The following is an 18887-nucleotide window of genomic DNA, read 5'->3' as shown; positions in this document are numbered from 1 at the left end:
GTAACAACATAGCCCACAACAACATAGCCCACAACCTCACTTCTCGCAGTGAAGGAACTGCCAGAAGGCCCTCGGAGCTGGATCTGAGTATCCTGGCTAAACGATGGGGATGGAGACGCTCCTTCAGGTATACTGGGCCGAGGCCGTTTAGGGCTTTAAAGGTCAGTACCTTTAATGCAGAATGGAGAGCGGCTATCAGCATTTCAAATTGCATCCAGTTTGCACCCACACCTCTGAATCCAGCCAGTGTTATGCACACAGAAACCAGCTTTGGAAAGCCAGTGTGGCACAGTTGTTGGGTGTCAGACTGGGGTCTGGGAGTTCAAATCCCCACTTAGCCATAAAGTTCACTGGGGTGATTTGGGGGCCAGTCACATTCTCTCAGTTTAACCTACCTCACAGGCCTGTTATAAGGGTAAAGCGAGGAGGAAAGCTACCAACACACCAGCACGCTGTTGGTGTTGAAGGAAAATTTAAATACTAGCGGTAATAACAAAATCTGGATTTAAAATCTGAAAAGGGGAAAAAAAAACCCCCACACACATTTATTCTGGAAATTAGCCACATACTGGTGTCTAAGGCTTTTTTGGTAATCTTTGGATACTTCTGGAATTTGACATAGTAGTAGCTTTCGTATTCCATCAAAATAGTCTCAAGGTCAACATTGTCGCAAACTTCAAAGCGCCGCAAGCCCAGCTTCGATTCTTGCTCCAATGCGTTTGCAGCATCGACATAACTGGGAATTACAGATTTAGGGGTTCAGTTTATTCCATTGTTATAACGCTGTAGGGGGTAAAAACCAAAACATTTTATACAAAAAGAGGCTGGAAGGGGGAATGGGAACATAAAACAGGACCAGGATCATTGCATCATCACTGAAGCTGTTAAGTACATCATCATCATCATCATCATCATCATCATCTCTGATGTTGGTCTTTCCAAGTGGCTCCAACCCCAAAGCTGCCACTGGGTAAACAGCTCTACCCAATAGCCACTATTTTGCGTGCTCCTCCAACTGATGGCATCATAGCCTATTCCTGGAGTTACCAAAATAGTGCCCACAGGGACCATGGACCCCTTGCCTCCTGCTTTCTACCCTATCCTGATACTGGCATTTTAAATATTTATTAGCTATATATACAGGTGAAACTCGAAAAATTAGAATATCTTCATTTCTTTCAGTAATTCAACTTAAAAGGTGAAACTAATATATGAGATAGACTCATGACATGCAAAGTGAGATATGTCAAGTCTTCATTTGTTATAATTGTGATGATTATGGCGTACAGCTGATGAGAACCCCAAATTAACAATTTCAACTTTGGGGTTTTCATCAGCTGTACGCCACAATCATCACAATTATAACAAGCAAAGACTTGGCATACCTCGCTTTGCATGTCATGAGTCTATCTCATATATTAAGTTCCAGTAGCTAATGAAAACAATTGCTTACATAAATGGACTTTCCCAAGATATTCTAATTTTTCGAGTTTCACCTGTATGTTCTTATGGAACACAAGGTCCTTTCAATGACAGTCATCATGTGATAGCCGTCATCCAGACCTCTCATCACATGGCAAACACTCCTTCCCTGAGAGTTATACAGTCATACCTCGGGTTGCGAACGTGATCTGAGCGGGAGGCATGTTCGTAAACCGCAGCGCCGCATCTGCGCACGCGTGTGACGCGATTTTGTGCTTCTGCGCGTGACGTCATTTTGCGCTTCTGCGCATGCGCCGAAACCCGGAAGTAACCCGAACCGGTACTTCCGGGTTTGGCGCAGAGCGCAACCCGAAAACGCACAACCCGAGGTATGACTGTATTTTCAAGCAGCAGTATTACTCATTCTCTAATAATAATAATGTATTGTTTGTACCCCGACCATCTGACTGGGTTGCCCCAGCCACCCTGGGAGGGTTCCAGCATATATAAAAACGTTTAAAAAATGAAACCTTAAAAAAACTCACTTCCACGGGAGGCAGTGACTGACACCAGCCGTAGATATCTTAAGAAGAGGTTTAGACAAACTCAAGGAGGAGAGGGCTATCAATGGCTATTAACCATGATGGCTACGTTCTGCCTCCACACAGTTGGACGCAACAATGCTTTCTGAATACCTGTTGCTGGAAAATCATCTCCCACATTTTAACAACCCATCAGTGTGGTGACAGTTACAACAGGCCAGCCAAACAAAGCATGTAATTAGGTCGTTTGTCTGTTGAGTGCAAGAATCCCCTCCAGCTGACTAAGCAGAAAAAGCTTTCCAAATATTAAGTCTTTCTCTAAAACACAAATTTACAGAGGATGCCAGCCTATAGTATACCTGGAAGAAAGCCCAGTAGAACTTTACAGGTTTTACTACGCAGCCAGAAAGGAAACAAAGTTTGCAATTATTTAGGGCAGTGGCGTAGCAAGCCTGTGCGCTGCTGGGGGCGGCGGCAGCGCAGAGGTACCCCCCTGGGGGAGGGGCACGACGCATGCGTTGTGACGTCATCGTGACGTCACGACGCACGTGGATGCAGAAAGGGGGAATTCCCCCCTTTCCCCGGCTTTTTTTTTTCGGCGGGGGGTGGTGGCCAGCGCGGAGGGGGTGTCATGCTAGTGACAAGTGTGACACCCCCCCTCGCTGGCCTGTGCCCCCCCTGCCGGAAAAAAGCATCGGAAAGGGGAAAAAGAAGCAGAGCAGGCGCTTGGATGCGCCTGCTGTGCTTCCTTCCCCCCCCCCCAGCGTTTTTTTCGGCGGGGGGTGGGCCAACAAAGAGGGGGTGTCGTGCCAGCGTGACACCCCCTCCTCGCTGGCCCTCCCCCGAAAAATAGCCGCTGGAAGGGGGAAAAGGCGACAAGCCCCCGTTCGGGGCCACCCAGCGGGGTGGGGTGGGAGGTGCCGGCCAAAGTGTCGCCCCCCCTCCCCTGGAACTAGGGGCGGACCGCCCCCCCCCCGCCCCCTTGCAACGCCCCTGATTTAGGGTTATCTCTTTCCTAACCTACTTTTTTATTGAACAAAAAAAAACAACAGATCAGTAAAAAAATAAAATAAAACAACCCATGAATATTTGCTGGCAAGCAAAAAGAAAACATACCCTTCATCCATTAAATAATGTAAAATCAGAATGAGGAGGTTTTTTCGACGGGCTTCTGATCGCATCTCTTCCTGCAAATAAAAAGAGGAAGTTTTGGAATATGATCCGCTTGTATAAGTCTATCGCTGTTGAGAAAGAACATAAGAAGGACCTGCTGGATGAAGCCAGTGGCCCATCTGGTCCAGCATCCAGTTCTCACAGTGGCCGACAAGATTCCTGTCGGAAACCTGCAAGCAGTACCTGAGCACAGGAGCAACTCTCCCTTCCTGTGGTTTCCAGCAAAGCATAGCCATCACTGAATCTTTAATCAAAATTTCCTAATTAAAAAACCAGAGGCCTTTTTACTGGGCATTGTGAACCAGGAAATCCCAGTAAAAGACAGACTAATATTTATGTATGCCACGACAGCAGCTAGGATATTATTAGCAAAGAACTGGAAGACTGAAGCGATACCGACAGTGGAAAAATGGCAGTTGAAAATGATCGACTACATGGAGCTCGCAGAACTGACCGGGAAAATCCGAGACCAGAGGGACGACGCGGTGGAGCAAGATCGGAAGAAATTTAAGGAATATTTAAGAACACATGCAAAAATAAAGATTTAAGAAAAGAGCAGATAGAAGAAATAGGCTACAGTTTGGAATTGTATATATAGAATTATAAGAATAAGTTTAGTAGTATTTTTTTTATGATATGAGGATAGGGAATTACTACAGATGTGATACAGTGTACGTAGAAGGAGAGGGTGTGTGGAAGTCACCAAGACAATGTAACAGAAGATGTAAGTGAATTTATGATAATGTATTGGGTTGTTGTTGTTGTTTTTCTTTATTGATGTTTGTAGTGTGTTGTACTGTTTTTGTATTTTAGTATTGTTTTATCAGAAAATAATTTTTTTTAATAAAAAAAAAAAATCCTGGAACCAGGGCTCTGTCATGTGTCCATGCAGCTTATGAGACTCTGAAGCAGCAGTGGATAACTTTTTTTTAGCCTGATGGACACCTTCTTTGCTGGGCAATTATGGCAGGTGGCGCAATGGATGTAAATTTAACACTTGTACAGTAGACTTCTTTCTGCCCATACTCACAAAACCCACTCTATCTTCCATCCAGGCAAGGAAGAGACATTACTGTACCAGAGTTCAAGGAGACATCCCACCAGTTTTACACATGCAGCTCCCATTTACAATTAATGGGATTTACACACAAAGTAAGGTTGCAGTCCTATACACCACTACTTGGGAGTAAGCCCACTAAGTGAGCTAACATGTGTAGGATTCTACTGCAAAAGTGCAAGATTTACAGTAATTATAGTCTACATCGGGGGGGGGGGGGGCAACTCCCAAGAGATTGTGATCTACTCACAGAGTTAAAAACTGGCAGTGATCTACCCCCTTTTTTGGGGTTCAGGTCAAAGTCGTTGAGCTTTTTCTTTAGGAAGGCCCATTTTGGGGGGGTTCAGGTCAAAGTTGTTGAGTTGAGCTTTTTAAGGGGAGCCACAGTTGTTCGGCTTCTATTGGGGGAGCCCATGATCTACCAATGATCTACCACAGACGTCCAGTGATCTACCGGTAGATCACGATCTGCCTGTTGGACATGCCTGAAGCAAGTGTTGGCTGCGCTATTTGACAGTGAAAAATGTTCATCATTTTTTTTTAAAAAAAATAATCATTAGCTCATCTACTAGAATCTGGCTTTTCCAGAGGAACCAGAGAGCCATCTAGTGGCCCAGGACAGAAAGCTATTTTTCCATTCTGTGCATTTTTCAAAATAAGTATTTGTCTTGTACTTTATTAATTCTGAAACTATGCTAGGTAATTCTGAAACTATGCTAGGAGAGCTCACTAGTGTGCCACAAAAAAGAGGCTAGCAAGAAAGAAATAAGCTACCAGGAGCTCAAAGCACCCAGCCACAGAAAAGGATGCAACAGAATCACCTGCCCCACAAGGAGGCTGCCCATTCCATCTGTGCATGAACGCGCACAGTTCCACTCATGCAGTGGGACTCCCCCTTCCTCTCTTCCCCCCGGTGTGCACCCTCAAAAACTGCTCCAGATGTTGAGGGTGCACAGAGGCAGCAGATGCTGAGGATATACAGGAGGCTGCGGGGCAGAGGAGAGGACAGAAAAGTTCCGCTGCGCAAGCAGAGGTCTGCTGCATTAGAGGAACAGCAGCTTTGGATACGACCCAATCTTTTAAATAGCTTTTACATTCAATTGCTTTTATCGTCAATGTTTTTAACGTGAAATCACTTGGAGGTATGTTATGGGAAGTAACTCATAAACAGAATCAAATATATAACAAGACCACGATTAACCAAAGACTATGCCCTTGCGAGGGCAATGAGATTGAATCCACTGGGCACGTCCTTTTATATTGCCCACTGTATCGCGACTCAAGGAAAGAACTGATCGAACCGCTCTTGGTGAAACAGCCCGGTCGATCAGAGGAAGCCTACACCAGGTACCTTTTAGCTGACAAAGACATAGGGACGACTAGGATTGTTACAAAATTTTGCTACATAGCGACAAGAATAAGATGCACTGTGATGACAGCAAATACGAGTGACTGATACCCTAGTCGAACTACCGTAGGACTACTGCAGGAATGTCGACAGGTGGTTAAGATCCATCCATAAAAATTCTACAAAACTTTTAAAAATCTGCAAAATTTTAATTGTAATTTTATTAAGCAGGTACCAATTATATGAATTGGACTGTACAATTTTCTTGCTGGTCTTTGACCGTATTAAAGATTTATTGTTGTTGTTGTTGTTATTATTATTATTGTTAATATATAAAGTTCCACTCCTAGGATTTTGAGATAGAGAAGGGACAGCTACTCCCCATTTGAGAAAACACACAGCCTGCCTTGTAGCCCAGATCTCTTCCATACGTGATCTGCACAATTCCTATTAATTATTCTGAGTGTCACGGGCCGCTCACTTCCATCAGGATGGTTTGGCAGTCCCAAACAGAGGAGGAGGAGGAGGAGGAGGAGGAGGAGGAGGAGGAGGAGGAGGAGGAGAAGTGGGAGGCTAGCTGCAAGGAATGGAAAATGGAGCTTCATGACACCAGATGTTGGGGAGAAGCAGCTCTGCCAACTCTCTTGATCGCCCCTCCTGCAGAGTCACGTCAGAAATGGGGAAAGAACTGAGCAGGAGAAGGCAGCTGGAGTCTGAACAGCCTTGTTGCCAAGACCCAGGTGCCACCTCTGTCTGTAGTAGAGATCGGATGCGCATTTGAAGCACAGCAGATCCATAAGGCAAGAGAGTCCATCGAGTGAGCTCACTCTGCTTCATCTTCAAAAGCTTTGCACTATGGGTATGGCAACCGTTGGGTTATCTTGGTTGCTTCTGTTTAGCCCTGCATCTCTTGCCATGTTTGCGTACCTTGGACCCACTTATCGTTGCTGAGCCTGTGCCGTGAATAAAGATCTCTTCTTTACTCTCATATAAGAGCTGCTGTCATCAGGTACTGGGGCAGGAGCGTAACACCGAGAACAATATTTAAGGTGTTGTTTTTTTAAAAAAGACCAGCACTAACATAGGCCTGCCAAAGACAGACATTGCCAATGGTTACCACGGAAGTGGCGGAAATCTTGTACATGTGTGAAAGAATAGAAGCACTTAACGAGCAAAACATTACTTAAAATTCAGTTTAGGTTTATAGCGATTTACGCTCGCTTCTTTAATTGGTATGTAGAATGCCACCATCTTTACAGCCATTGGTATTTCAATAGATGTTTAAGTGTTTAAAGTTTAATAAGCTCCCATTCCTAGAACAAAAAAATGGGTGTAATTAAATTTTCAATTACTATAAAGGGTTTTTGGTCCATACAATTAATAAAAGCTTAAGGCACTTAAACAGGAGATAGTTTTAAATGCTAAAAGTGCTTCCCTAATTAGCTGCAATGCTTACAGAGTACATTATTCATTTCTTAAAATGCCACACATAGTTTTTGCCGCAGCTGCCAAAAGATGAATTAGCATGCAATCAAAGTTTTAATATTACGATCAGATAATTCCTCAAGGTTCTTTTAAAAAATTGCTAGAGGTGCTCTGCTTATTTTAAATGAGATGAAGTTGTGATGATCAGACCTGCTTTGTTCTGCACTTAACATAGCAGGTTGGAGAATTTGGTGCTGCCTTCCCATCTTTAAATAGGGCTCTGGCATCCCATAAAACATCTGATTAGCCAATCCAAAAAAAGCAAACAGCATCACATGCACTAACCATACAGTGATGTGTTAATATTCACCTACATTTTGGATGAATAGGTCCTAAAAGTTGGTCAACCTGTCCTTTATTCAAGGCGGGGGGGGGGAACTTTGCTTAATTTAAGGTCCACACTTCCACTTGTGCATCCAAACTACACATTAGTTTCTTTCTCTCAATGTGCATTCCCTCTTGCTCTCAAATTCATCATGCATATATGTCTGAGCCAATGCAACCAGACTGATGAATGCACGTATCTACTAGAGACTGTGTACAATCACAGGTAGTCCTGAAGAATGCACACAAACTGACTGCATCAATGGGGTTTTGCACACTACCCAGTCAATACAAAATGGAAAATTCTTTCCAGTAGCACCTTAGAGACCAACTGAGTTTGTTCTTGGTATGAGCTTTCGTGTGCATGCACACGAAAGCTCATACCAAGAACAAACTCAGTTGGTCTCTAAGGTGCTACTGGAAAGAATTTTCTATTTTGTTTCGACTATGGCAGACCAACACGGCTACCCACCTGTAACTGGAACTATGGAAGGTATCCAGTCAATAGTCACCAATGTCAGATAATGTGGGCAGGGGGATCCCAGTCATTTTCTAGCTGATTGGAGCCTGGGGATATGGGAAGCCAGCGATTTTCATACTTAATGAACTTCAAGGAACTATTTTCACATAATTTCAATCTGCTGAAAACAATGCAAAAGGTTCCAAGGCATGTTCTAGAGAGTCTAGACTAGCCTTTATCAACCTTGGGTCCCCAGATGTCTTTGGCCTACAACTGCCATCATTCCTGACCACTGGTCCGGCTACCTAGGGATGATGGGAGGTGTAAGCCAAAAACATATGGGGACCCTAGGTTGAGAAAGGCTGGTTTAGACACTGACATTGCCAACAAGGGGGGAGGGGAATCTGCAAACCAGAGAGAAATGTTCTGGGCACCATATACATACACACCACACAACCAAGCACACAGCACAACCTATCATACTGGCTACAAGAGAATGCTTCTTTCAAGCCTAATTTCACCAGGGGGAATGGGCACACGTGCAGCATGTTGGCAATCTGTAGAGCCAGTCGTAAGTTCACATAAAACTCAAGTCAGCTCTTGAGCCTCAACATCTACAAGAGTAATCCCAGGCCCTTGAACACCTCCGCCCCACAACAGGTCTCTGTAGCAGGGACCGGTCAGTAATGAGGTAAGGGTGGTAAGCTACCTTTCAAGGAAACTTTACCAGAAATGTCTCACAGAAGACAGAGAAGACAGAGAAACCAGTAGGAGAACACTTCAATCTCCCAGGACATTCTATAAAAGATCTCAAAGTAGCTGTCTTAATACAAAGAAATTTCAGAAATAGACTGGAAAGAGAAGTGGCTGAATTGCAACTAATCACCAAACTTAGAACCATGGAGAAACCTGGTCTGAACAAAGACAGTGGATTCTTATCTCATTATACATAACAAAGCCATCTTTAGCCATCTCACCCCTTGCCTTTCCCTGCAAGACTAATGAGTCGTCAACAGGTTTCCCACACCTATCAGCTGATCACCCATTCCCACCACCCTTCTGAGTAATACCCCTCCCCACTCCCTCACTATATTTAAGAGTCTGGTGACTTCCGTTTCAGTGTATCTGAAGAAGTGTGCATGCACACGAAAGCTCATACCAAGAACAAACACACTTGGTCTCTAAGGTGCTACTGAAAAGAATTTTCTATTTTGTTTCGACTATGGCAGACCAACACGGCTACCCACCTGTAACTAGAAGAATTCCAGTTAACAAATGATGCTGCTTAAAACCAAGTCATTTCAGCCCAACCCACAACTGGCAGCAGGCAAAGCTATCAGGACATGGCCTTTTCAGTTGTGGCACTGTGGTTGCAGAACAGGGGGGAGGGGTGTCCCCTGCCCCAAATCTCTTTTTTTGCAATTTTTAGACACGCCATGAATACCATTTTTATCTTTCAAGGCTCTCTGTGAGCAAGTATTACTACATCTATGTCAACTCAGATTCTGTTTTAATACCTTTCTGATACCAGCTAAACCAGGGGAGGGTAGCTCATGGGTCTCAAACCCTTGGTGAGTTAGGCACTTCCCCTAAAGACAGGCTCCAGCGGATTGAGTGGACGAGACCAATAGTGGGCCCAGTTGTCAAGAAGGCGGTTTCTGTGTGTGCTGTAGAGGGAAGTGAGGGGCAGAAGGGTCTCCTCAACCTGGGAAGGTAGCTCACCTAGGAAAAGGAAAACTCTGATCCGAAAACTCCACTACCTTGTGGGACATCTTTGGGAGAAGAAAATGTTTAAGGGGTAAATCCTACGCAAATCTGAAGTGGAGTCCCTGAGACAGTTAGATGGCACCTTGTATGCCTGTTAACGCCTCCTTTCAGTAACTCCTGCAGCCAAGGTGGTGCCAAATGTATTGCTCTGCTTTTCTTTGGCCCACATCAGCGAGCCTGAGAGGGAGGTCTAGTTGTCTGGGCAGCCCAGGACCTCCAGACCCACTGTCCAGGCTTACGTCCTGGGGAGGTCCCTTTGGTGCTGCAAACGCAGAGCTTTGGCATCTAGATCAAGGGAAGTAATAGTACCACTGTATTCTGCTCTGGTCAGACCTCACCAGGAATACTGTGTCCAGTTCTGGACACCACAGTTCAAGAAGGATACTGACAAGCTGGAATGTGTCCAGAGGAGGACAACCAAAATGGTCAAAGGCCTGGAAACGATGCCTTATGAGGAACAGCTTAGGGAGCTGGGTATGTTTAGCCTGGAGAAGAGAAGGTTAAGGGGTGATATGATAGCCATGTTCAAATATATAAAAGGATGTCATCTAGAGGAGGGAGAAAGGTTGTTTTCTGCTGCTCCAGAGAAGCGGACACGGGGCAATGGATTCAAACTACAAGAAAGAAGATTGCACCCAAACATTAGGAAGAACTTCCTGACAGTGAGAGCTGTTCGACAGTGGAATTTGCTGCCAAGGAGTGTGGTGGAGTCTCCTTCTTTGGAGGTCTTTAAGCAGAGGCTTGACAGCCATCTGTCAGGAATGCTTTGATGGTGTTTCCTGCTTGGCAGGCAGTTGGACTGCATGGCCTTTGTGGTCTCTTCCAACTCTATGATTCTATGATTCTACCCCTGGAGGCACACCCCGACAGATGCCAATTCTTATTTTGTTACTGGTATTATAAGTCACCAGGATTTGGGGTGGGGGTGGGGAGCTGTAGCACAACAGCAGAGCATCTGCTCTGCATGCAGAACACCCTAGGTTCAATTTCCAATGGCATCTCCAGGTACAGCTGTGAGTGAAACCTGTCCAAAACCCTGGAGAACTGCTGCCAGCCAGTGTTGACAATGAATTAGATCATTGGACCAATGATCCAATTCACTATAAGGGAGCTTCCTGCATTGCTATTTAGTGGAAAGGTAGTAACGCGCTGGCAGAACATCTGCTTTGCATGCAGAAGGCCCCAGATTCAACCCCTGCATCTCCAGGTAGGACTGGGAGGGAATCTTGTCTGAAACCCTGGTGAGCCACAGCCAGCCTGTGTAAACAATACTGAACTAGTTGAGTCAATGTTCTCACTCGGTGTAAGGCGGCTTCTTATGTTCCTATAGATTTTGCCCTGAAAGGCAGGAGTGTGAATCAGTAAAGAGAAAAATTTAAAGAAGCATGCACTCTGCCACAGACAGACAATTTAGCTGAATGTTGGGAAGATTAAAGATAAATGAAATAGCTTTTTCACACGGTGCATTAAACTATGGAACCCACTCCTACAGAGGCAGCGATAGCCACTAACTTGGATGGCTTTAAGGAGACGAGACAAATCCATGGAAGAGAGGGCTACTGATAACTACAAGTCACAATGGCTACAGTCTATGCTTCACAGTTGGGAAGCAGCAATGCTTCTGAATACCAGTTGCTGGGGACCACAGGGGGGGGGGGTTGCTCATGTGCACAAGTCCTTCTTGCTGGGTTCCCAAGAAGAAGAAGAAGAAGAAGAGTTTGGATTTGATATCCCGCTTTTCACTAGGAGTCTCAAAGCGCCTAACATTCTCCTTTCCCTTCCTCCCCCACAACAAACACTCTGTGAGGTGAGTGGGGCTGAGAGACTTCAGAGAAGTGTGACTAGCCCAAGGTCACCCAGCAGCTGCATGTGGAGGAGCGGAGACACAAACCCGGTTCCCCAGATTATGAGTCTGCCGCTCTTAGCCACTACACCACACTGGCTACTACAAGATCCAGTCGGCTGCTACAAGATCAAGATACTACATCCAGTCGGCTACTACAAGATCAAGATCGTAGACTAAGTTGGACCCCTGGCCTGATCCAGCTGGGATCTTATTTTCTTATGTTCTTAAAGCGGTTTCCCCTTGGAAAGACCCTCCTGGCTCCCCACCACCACCAGGAATGCAGAAATGATGCTGTTTCAATTACTGAGAGCTGCTTTGAGCTCAGCATTTGCCATTGGAAAAGCAGAATACCAATTATTAAAACCACTCTCCTGCTTCATCATCACTTTCTCTCCTCCCATTAACGTTTATTATTATTGTTATTATTATTATTCATATAAAGGAAGAATAACCCTTCATCCCAGGGCGGTTTAAAGATTTTATACATTTATATATACATTTAAACAGCTTGAATAATTATATGTTTGTGTGTGTATTATTCAGGCTGTTTAAATGTCAATATTGCCAACACCCAAAAACTTTTGCTCCCTCTTGAGACTCAGAAACCCTCCATCCTGGGGCAGCGTTACTGCGCGTGCGCGTTCCAGTTCACCTGACGCATGCGCAGAGAGTAAGCGCTGGGGGGTTACCATAGTAACGGAGGGGGGAAGCGAAACACGACGGCTAACCTTACACTCACCGCCTCTTTGGCCTGATAAGTAGATTTCAACGTTTGGTAGGTTAGCTCCATTTCGGACGCGAGAGAAAAACGCTCCTATTCTCCTTTCGGGGTTTTTATGAGGCAACACACGAAGCTCCGCGGCCTTGGCGGCGTCTTTCCCGAGGTGCAAAGAGTACAACCATTCAGCACCCCGCAACATACCACGGCTCAGCCAATAAGAACTAGGCAGGCTAGAGGTGGAGGGCGGGATGGAAAAACTGACCAATCATGAGTTGGGCAAGGTTGGAAGGCAGAGAGGGAGCATTTGAAGCACATGACTCCCCCGCAAAGAATCCTGGGAACTGTAGTTCGTTAAGGGTGCTAAGAATTGTACCTCTGGGAGGGGGCAAAGCTATAAAAAGCCCGGGATTTGGGAGGAGGGAGTCGTGTGCTTTTAAGTGCGCATTTAATGTTCCCTAAATGTGTGCTTAAACATGAGTCTACAGTGTGATGCAGCAGTAAAAAAAAAAAAAAGAAGTAAAAAAAAACTTCAATACTTCTTTTCTAGGCGGCATCAACAGAAGTATAGTATCCAGATCAAGGGAAGTAATGGTCCCGCTCTATTCTGCCTTGGTCACACAACACCTGGAATACTGTGCTGGGCACCACAATTTAAGAAGGATTGGAAATTGGAACATGTGCAGAGGAGGGCAAAAAATGTGATGAAGGGTCTGGAAACTAAGCCTTATGAGGAATGGTTGAAGGAGCTGTGTATGTTTAGCCTGGGAAAGAGGAGGCTGAGAGGAGATATGATAGCCATCTTCAAATATCTTAAGGGCTGTCACATGGAAGAGGGAGCAAACTTATTTTCTTCTGCTCTGGGAGGGTTGAACCCAAAGCAAGGGCTTCAAGTTACAAGAAAGGAGATTCCAACTCAACAACAGGAAGAACTTTTTCTGACAGTAAGAGCTGTTCAACAGTGGAATGGACTTCCTCGGGAGGTTACAGAGACTCTCCTTCATTGCAGGTTTTTAAGTAGAAGCCGTCTGTCATGTATGATCTAGCTGAGATCATACATGCATTGCAGCTTCCAACTCGACAGTTCTATGATTCTATGCTCTACTCCATGCTGTGCTTGGGCTGAAAACAATTTTTTATTATTATTACATTTATATCCTACCTTTCCTCCAAGGAGCTCCAGGTGAAGTACCACAATTCTCCTGCCCCCTCATTTTAGCCTCACAACCACCCAGACTCTGAACGTCATGGTTTAGTGGGGATTCATTCTCTTCTCTCCCATATCCTAATCCATGGGCAGGCAAACTAAGGCCCCGGGGCCGGATCCAGCCCAATCGCCTTCTAAATCCAGCCCATGGACGGTCCGGGAATCAGCGTGTTTTTACATGAGTAGAATGTGTGCTTTTATTTTAAATGCATCTCTGGGTTATTTGTGGGGCATAGGAATTTGTTCATATTTTTTTCCCAAACTATAATCCGGCCCCCCAAAGATATGAGGGACAGTAGACCGGCCCCCTGCTGAAAAAGTTTGCTGATCCCTGTCCTAATCCAACTCTAACTACTACACCACAAAACTTGACTGTGAAAGCATTGATTTCTCCTACTAAACCATGATACCATGTTTCAAAAGGTTTTCCTATGGAGTCTTGCCTGTCTTACATTCCTGTGCAGCCTTCTATACAGTGGTGGTTTTTCTCCTGTTATGGCTGAAGAAGAAGAAAGAGAGATTTCTTTAAATAAATACATATTAGGAAGTGCCTGGTAACTACGGTATTTTAGGGAGAACTGATTTGTTCATTTACTTCCATTTATGAATCACTTTCCATAAAATGCCTTGATGTGATAGCACAGTAAAAGCATCCACATTTCTTTTAATTCCTTATATGAAAATAGTTTAAAATAGTATATAGTATATATACAAACAGAACAATTTAATATGTGAAAACAATTGTATTGAAGTTAAATGTGCATAAGTACTACTGGAAGTTGGCATTTGTCCACTCTGTTACACAATGCTCGCTTGGCATACAATATGGGTGAAAAAAGAAGAGTTTGGAAGAAGAGTTTGGATTTGATATCCCACTTTTCACTACCCGAAGGAGTCTCAAAGCGGCTAACATTCTCCTTTCCCTTCCTCCCCCACAACAAACACTCTGGAGGTGAGTGGGGCTGAGAGACTTCAGAGAAGTGTGACTAGCCCAAGGTCACCCAGCAGCTGCATGTGGAGGAGCGGAGACGCGAACCCAGTTCACCAGATTACGAGTCCACCGCTCTTAACCACTACACCAAAAAGACTCAGAACTGGTAGGTTTTCACTAGAAAGAACATTGGCAGCACAACCAGAGGCTGGGTCAGTGTGGTGTAGTGGTTAGCGTGTCAGAGTAAACCTGGGTAAATCCAGGATCTAATCACCACTGAGCCATGAAGCTCACTTATACCTGACCTACCTTGCAGGGGTTGTAAGAATAAAGGGGTGGGGTCCCTGTTGTGTGGAAGACTATCCCACAGATTTGTGTATCACACTGATTCCTGCTCTTCCCTTTTGTTATAGTGATTCTAAGGTCATATATATATATATATATATATATATATATATATATATATAATGTTCATAAATATACAAGGCAAACACATACATAAGTATATAAACCATGTGTCCAAAATAGTACAGGAGAACAATCCTGAAGCCATTTTGACTCTCCCAAATTGACCTAAAATATTTCTCTGCAAAGAGGAAGGAATTTCCGCCCTCCCTTCCACAGTTGGGCAGGGTTTGCAGCACCGGGCAGGGGTTACCTGGGCAGGTGCCACTCACCTGCTTAGGTTGGCCTTTTGACCGCCTTTGGCCAGACGGTTTTAGGCCTTGGCAAAGTAGCCTTTAGACTATCATGAGGTTAGGGGAGGGGGTGCTTTCAGGCTCCCTTCCCATGCGGCGGCGCTTGCAGGGCCCGTTAAAGGGCAAACCGGGAGTCCCTGGCCCTAGAGCGGCGGCATGTAGGTCAAACTCCCGGACTCAGGTTAGTGGGAGGGCATGCTGTTTAAGTTTGCACTTCACAGTCCCCTCCCACTGTACCTCTTCAACCTGCATATCCTCAGCCAGACGGGCTGAGAGGTTGCCTGCCAAGGCCTATGTCAAGTTTCTCACTTCTGATGCTCAATAAAGTTGTGGCCAATTTGAACCCATACTCTGGACTCTTGTCTCGTTCTTTGGGGAAGGGGTGGGCACCACAGACAGGGTTTCGCACGTGTGTCCGCAAATGGGAAAAGCTTTCCAATTGCCTTTGGACTGTAGGGGCTTACACCTCCCCTTAAATACAGTCTGGCAAGTATCTGTTAAGCTGAGCACACTACCAATATCTGTAAGAGATTCAGGAACTAAGTACTTACCATCTCAAAGGAATGGTCAGGCTACCCAGAAAAGGCAATCAGATAAGGCATTATCAGGTATCCTGGCAGACAGGAGAGAAGCAACACTCAACTTTCTGCTGGGAACCACCTCTTTCCGTGATGTATGTATGATGTTTTTTGGGGGTGGTCTTGAGCTACAGCGTAAGCAATTTCAAAAGTCTATATAAGAGCTTGCACACCAGTGTTTTGGGTTCCTCTCCTCCCTCCCTGCATGGGGGGAGTGGGGAAACCTGTTGCAACAGTTTAATAAAGATCAGGCTTACTAGCTGCTTTGCTTCTCAATATTCTCTGGTTGGCCTCTGTTATTTTCTCCTACCGAGAGAGAACCTACATAAGGACTCTATAGGGGCTCTAAGGGAAAAAGGAGCAGCCCCCCCCCCCCTTATAACACCTTTGTACTTGTATTATTAAGCAAAAGCAAACATTAGGCATTAATCCTAAGCATGCTTACTGGGCGGTGCTCAATTGGCACTTACTTCTGAGTATACATGTTACTCAGGTTTGTACTTAAAGGTAAAGATAAAGGTACCCCTGATCGTTAGGTCTGGGGTTGCGGCGCTCATCTCGGTCTATAGGCCGAGGGAGCCGGTGTTTGTCCGCAGACAGCTTCTGGGTCAGCATGACATGTGGCCAGCATGTCTAAGCCGCTTCTGGCAAACCAGAGCAGCGCATGGAAACACCATTTACCTTCCCGCCAGAGTGGTACCTATTTATCTACTTGCACTGCATGCTTTTGAACTGCTGGGTTGGCAGGAGCAGGGACCAAGCAATGGGAGCTCACCCCGTTGCGGGGATTCGAACTGCTGACCTTCTGATCGGCAAGCCCTAAGCTCAGTGGTTTAGACCACAGCACCACCCACGTCCCTTAGATAATATGATATCTATAATTTCGGTTGCTGCTCCATTCCAAAAAGAAGGAGGAGGAGGAGTTTGGATTTGATATCCCGCTTTATCACTACCCAGAGGAGTCTCAAAGCGGCTAACATTCTTCTTTAGCTTCCTCCCCCACAACAAACACTCTGTGAGGTGAGTGGGGCTGAGAGACTTCAGAGAAGTGTGACTAGCCCAAGGTCACCCAGCAGCTGCATGTGGAGGAGCAGAGATGCGAACCCGGTTCCCCAGATTACGAGTCTACCGCTCTTAACCACTATACACCATACTGGCTCTCATAGGACATCATATTGAAAATATGGCAGGCAGTTAATGTTCCCTACAAATTACAGGGTCTCCAAATACACATATTACATTATTTTACTTAGTTAAGCCTCATGGCAAGTCATGCCAGATGTTAATCAAGAGCCACCTGTAACAACTCAAGGAATAAAATCTTTAAATAGTTAACACCTGCAAGTGCATATTTAGAGGTTAACAGGCTGGGAGGGTTTGCCTTCAGTTCCCAAAAAATCCGATCAGAGGTTTTTGAGAAACAAGGTATGTATTCTCTCTTTCCAATGGTAATTCATACCTGCGAGTCTCTGCTACTTGTTTAATGGCTCCTTCCCAGAGAAAATGGAGGAAGGCTGTTAGGGGTGATGCCTTTTCTTTAACTGTCTTTTCTTCCAACTCCAGGTCTACTGAAACAAAAAGGACGAGAAGAAAGATAAAGGAAGGAATCCCTGGAAGGTTAGGATGGTGTTTCAGAACATTAAAAGGTAGTAGTAAAATAAAAGGCTACTAAAGCCACTTACATTTGAGGTGAGCAAAAACAATAGCTACAAAGTCCTATACAGATGTAAAGAAGAGAGTCATGGAAAACTAGAAAGGCTTTGGGTATAATTGTGGCATGTAACCTTTGAGAGGGGTACTATAAAACTAACTGTGGCTGAATCCTTTGCACTCTTACCTGTGAGTAAACTCTGTTATGTGTACAGTACTCCTGTTTGCTCTGCATCCAGTACAGTACACTCCCCAGCTGATTTGGGAAGCAGTGTATGCACAGTATTAGCCGAATTTCACTATTTCTGCTTTCCTTTCTTATGAAATAATATGCATTGATGCATTCCCTCCCCCCCCCAAAAGATCAGCTTTGATCTACTTTGAGATAAAGTTACACTTTAAGCTGATAATGTGTGCACATGGCACAACCACAGTGGAATTTATTTCGGTTTAATTTCCAAAGAGGGGAAGGGGTTTCTGTTGAAAACTTGGCACAGAAGTAGGTAAAGGGGGTGCGGGGGTGCTGCGGATTGTTTGCTTATTAATGTATTCTTAATTTATTGGTATTTCAAGGTTTTGCATGAGTTTTAGTATTTGCTTGTGGGAGATTGGAAGTCATTTTGGTGTTTTAGTAGAAAAACAGGACGAAGTTTTACTCAGAGTAAACACATTTAAATTAATGGATTTAGTCACGTCCATCACTTTCAGTGGGTCTATTCCGAGTATGACAACCAATGAATGCAGCCCTCTGAAGCTTCTCAGGGAAAAGGGTTTATGGGGTCCAAGTGCCCTGAAAATTTCTGTTTGCTGCTCTGTTGCAATACGAGAAAAAGGAAAATGTTTTGTTAACTAAGTCATTGTATGATGATGATATTACGAATCAGTTATGTGTCCAGATTGAGAAAACTACATAAGTAGTCCAGGTTGTTTGAAAACCTGAACTGTGGAAGAATAAATAAATAGCATAGATCAGGAATATTTATGTGACTGTATGTGATTTGGAGGAGACTCTTGAGAGTCCCATGGACTGCAAGAAGATCAAACCTATCCATTCTCAAAGAAATCAGCCCTGAGTACTCACTAGAAGGACAGATCCTGAAGTTGAGGCTCCAATACTTTGGCCACCTCATGAGAAGAGAAGAATCCCTAGAAAAGACCCTGATGTTGGGAAAGATGGAGGGCACAAGGAGAAGGGGACGACAGAGGATGAGATGGTTGGACAGTGTTCTTGAAGCTACTAACATGAGTTTGGCCAAACTGCGAGAGGCAGTGAAGGATAGGCGTGCCTGGCGTACTCTGGTCCATGGGGTCACAAAGAGTCGGACACGACTGAACGACTGAACAACAAATGTGATTTCCATACTGCTCTTTATGAATTGTTTAACTGGTATATATAGCGCCTTGCCTGAAGAACCGCCCGGTATGGTATACAGTGGTACCTAGGTGTTCTCAATCGTAAGCGTTTTGTTGCTGTGAGGGAAACCCCTCCGTAAGGGAGTGAACTACAGCTCCCAGAAACCTTTGCGAGGACGTGCATCGGACGGGGCTTTTACTCGGGAGGGTTCTCCCAACTAGTATCAGAGGGGTTTAATGACGGGCCTTTGTGCTCCCCCTCCCCACGCAGAGAAGTGGACTCGGCTAAACGGGCGGGAAAACAGCGCCGGCTTGTGTAATAACTCTC

General features: G+C 44.9%; 1 protein-coding gene across 1 annotated transcript in view; it reads right to left on the bottom strand.

The window, feature by feature from the left end:
• Positions 1-12264, bottom strand: part of KATNAL2 (katanin catalytic subunit A1 like 2) — a 34221-nt gene extending 21957 nt beyond the window's left edge. The window contains exons 1-3 of the mRNA XM_033164549.1: positions 12164-12264; positions 3081-3151; positions 570-736 (exon numbers count right to left, since the gene is read on the bottom strand). Of these exons, the coding sequence (XP_033020440.1) occupies positions 570-736; positions 3081-3151; positions 12164-12214 (289 nt within the window). The 5' untranslated portion in view covers positions 12215-12264. The remainder of the gene's footprint in view (positions 1-569; positions 737-3080; positions 3152-12163) is intronic.
• Between the last annotated feature and the right edge of the window lie 6623 nt (positions 12265-18887).

The sequence above is a fragment of the Lacerta agilis genome, chromosome 11, assembly GCF_009819535.1.
Source record: "Lacerta agilis isolate rLacAgi1 chromosome 11, rLacAgi1.pri, whole genome shotgun sequence".
Lineage (NCBI taxonomy): Eukaryota > Metazoa > Chordata > Lepidosauria > Squamata > Lacertidae > Lacerta > Lacerta agilis.
The sequence above is the reverse complement of the archived record's forward strand: the minus strand, read 5'-3'. Positions and strand labels throughout refer to the sequence as shown.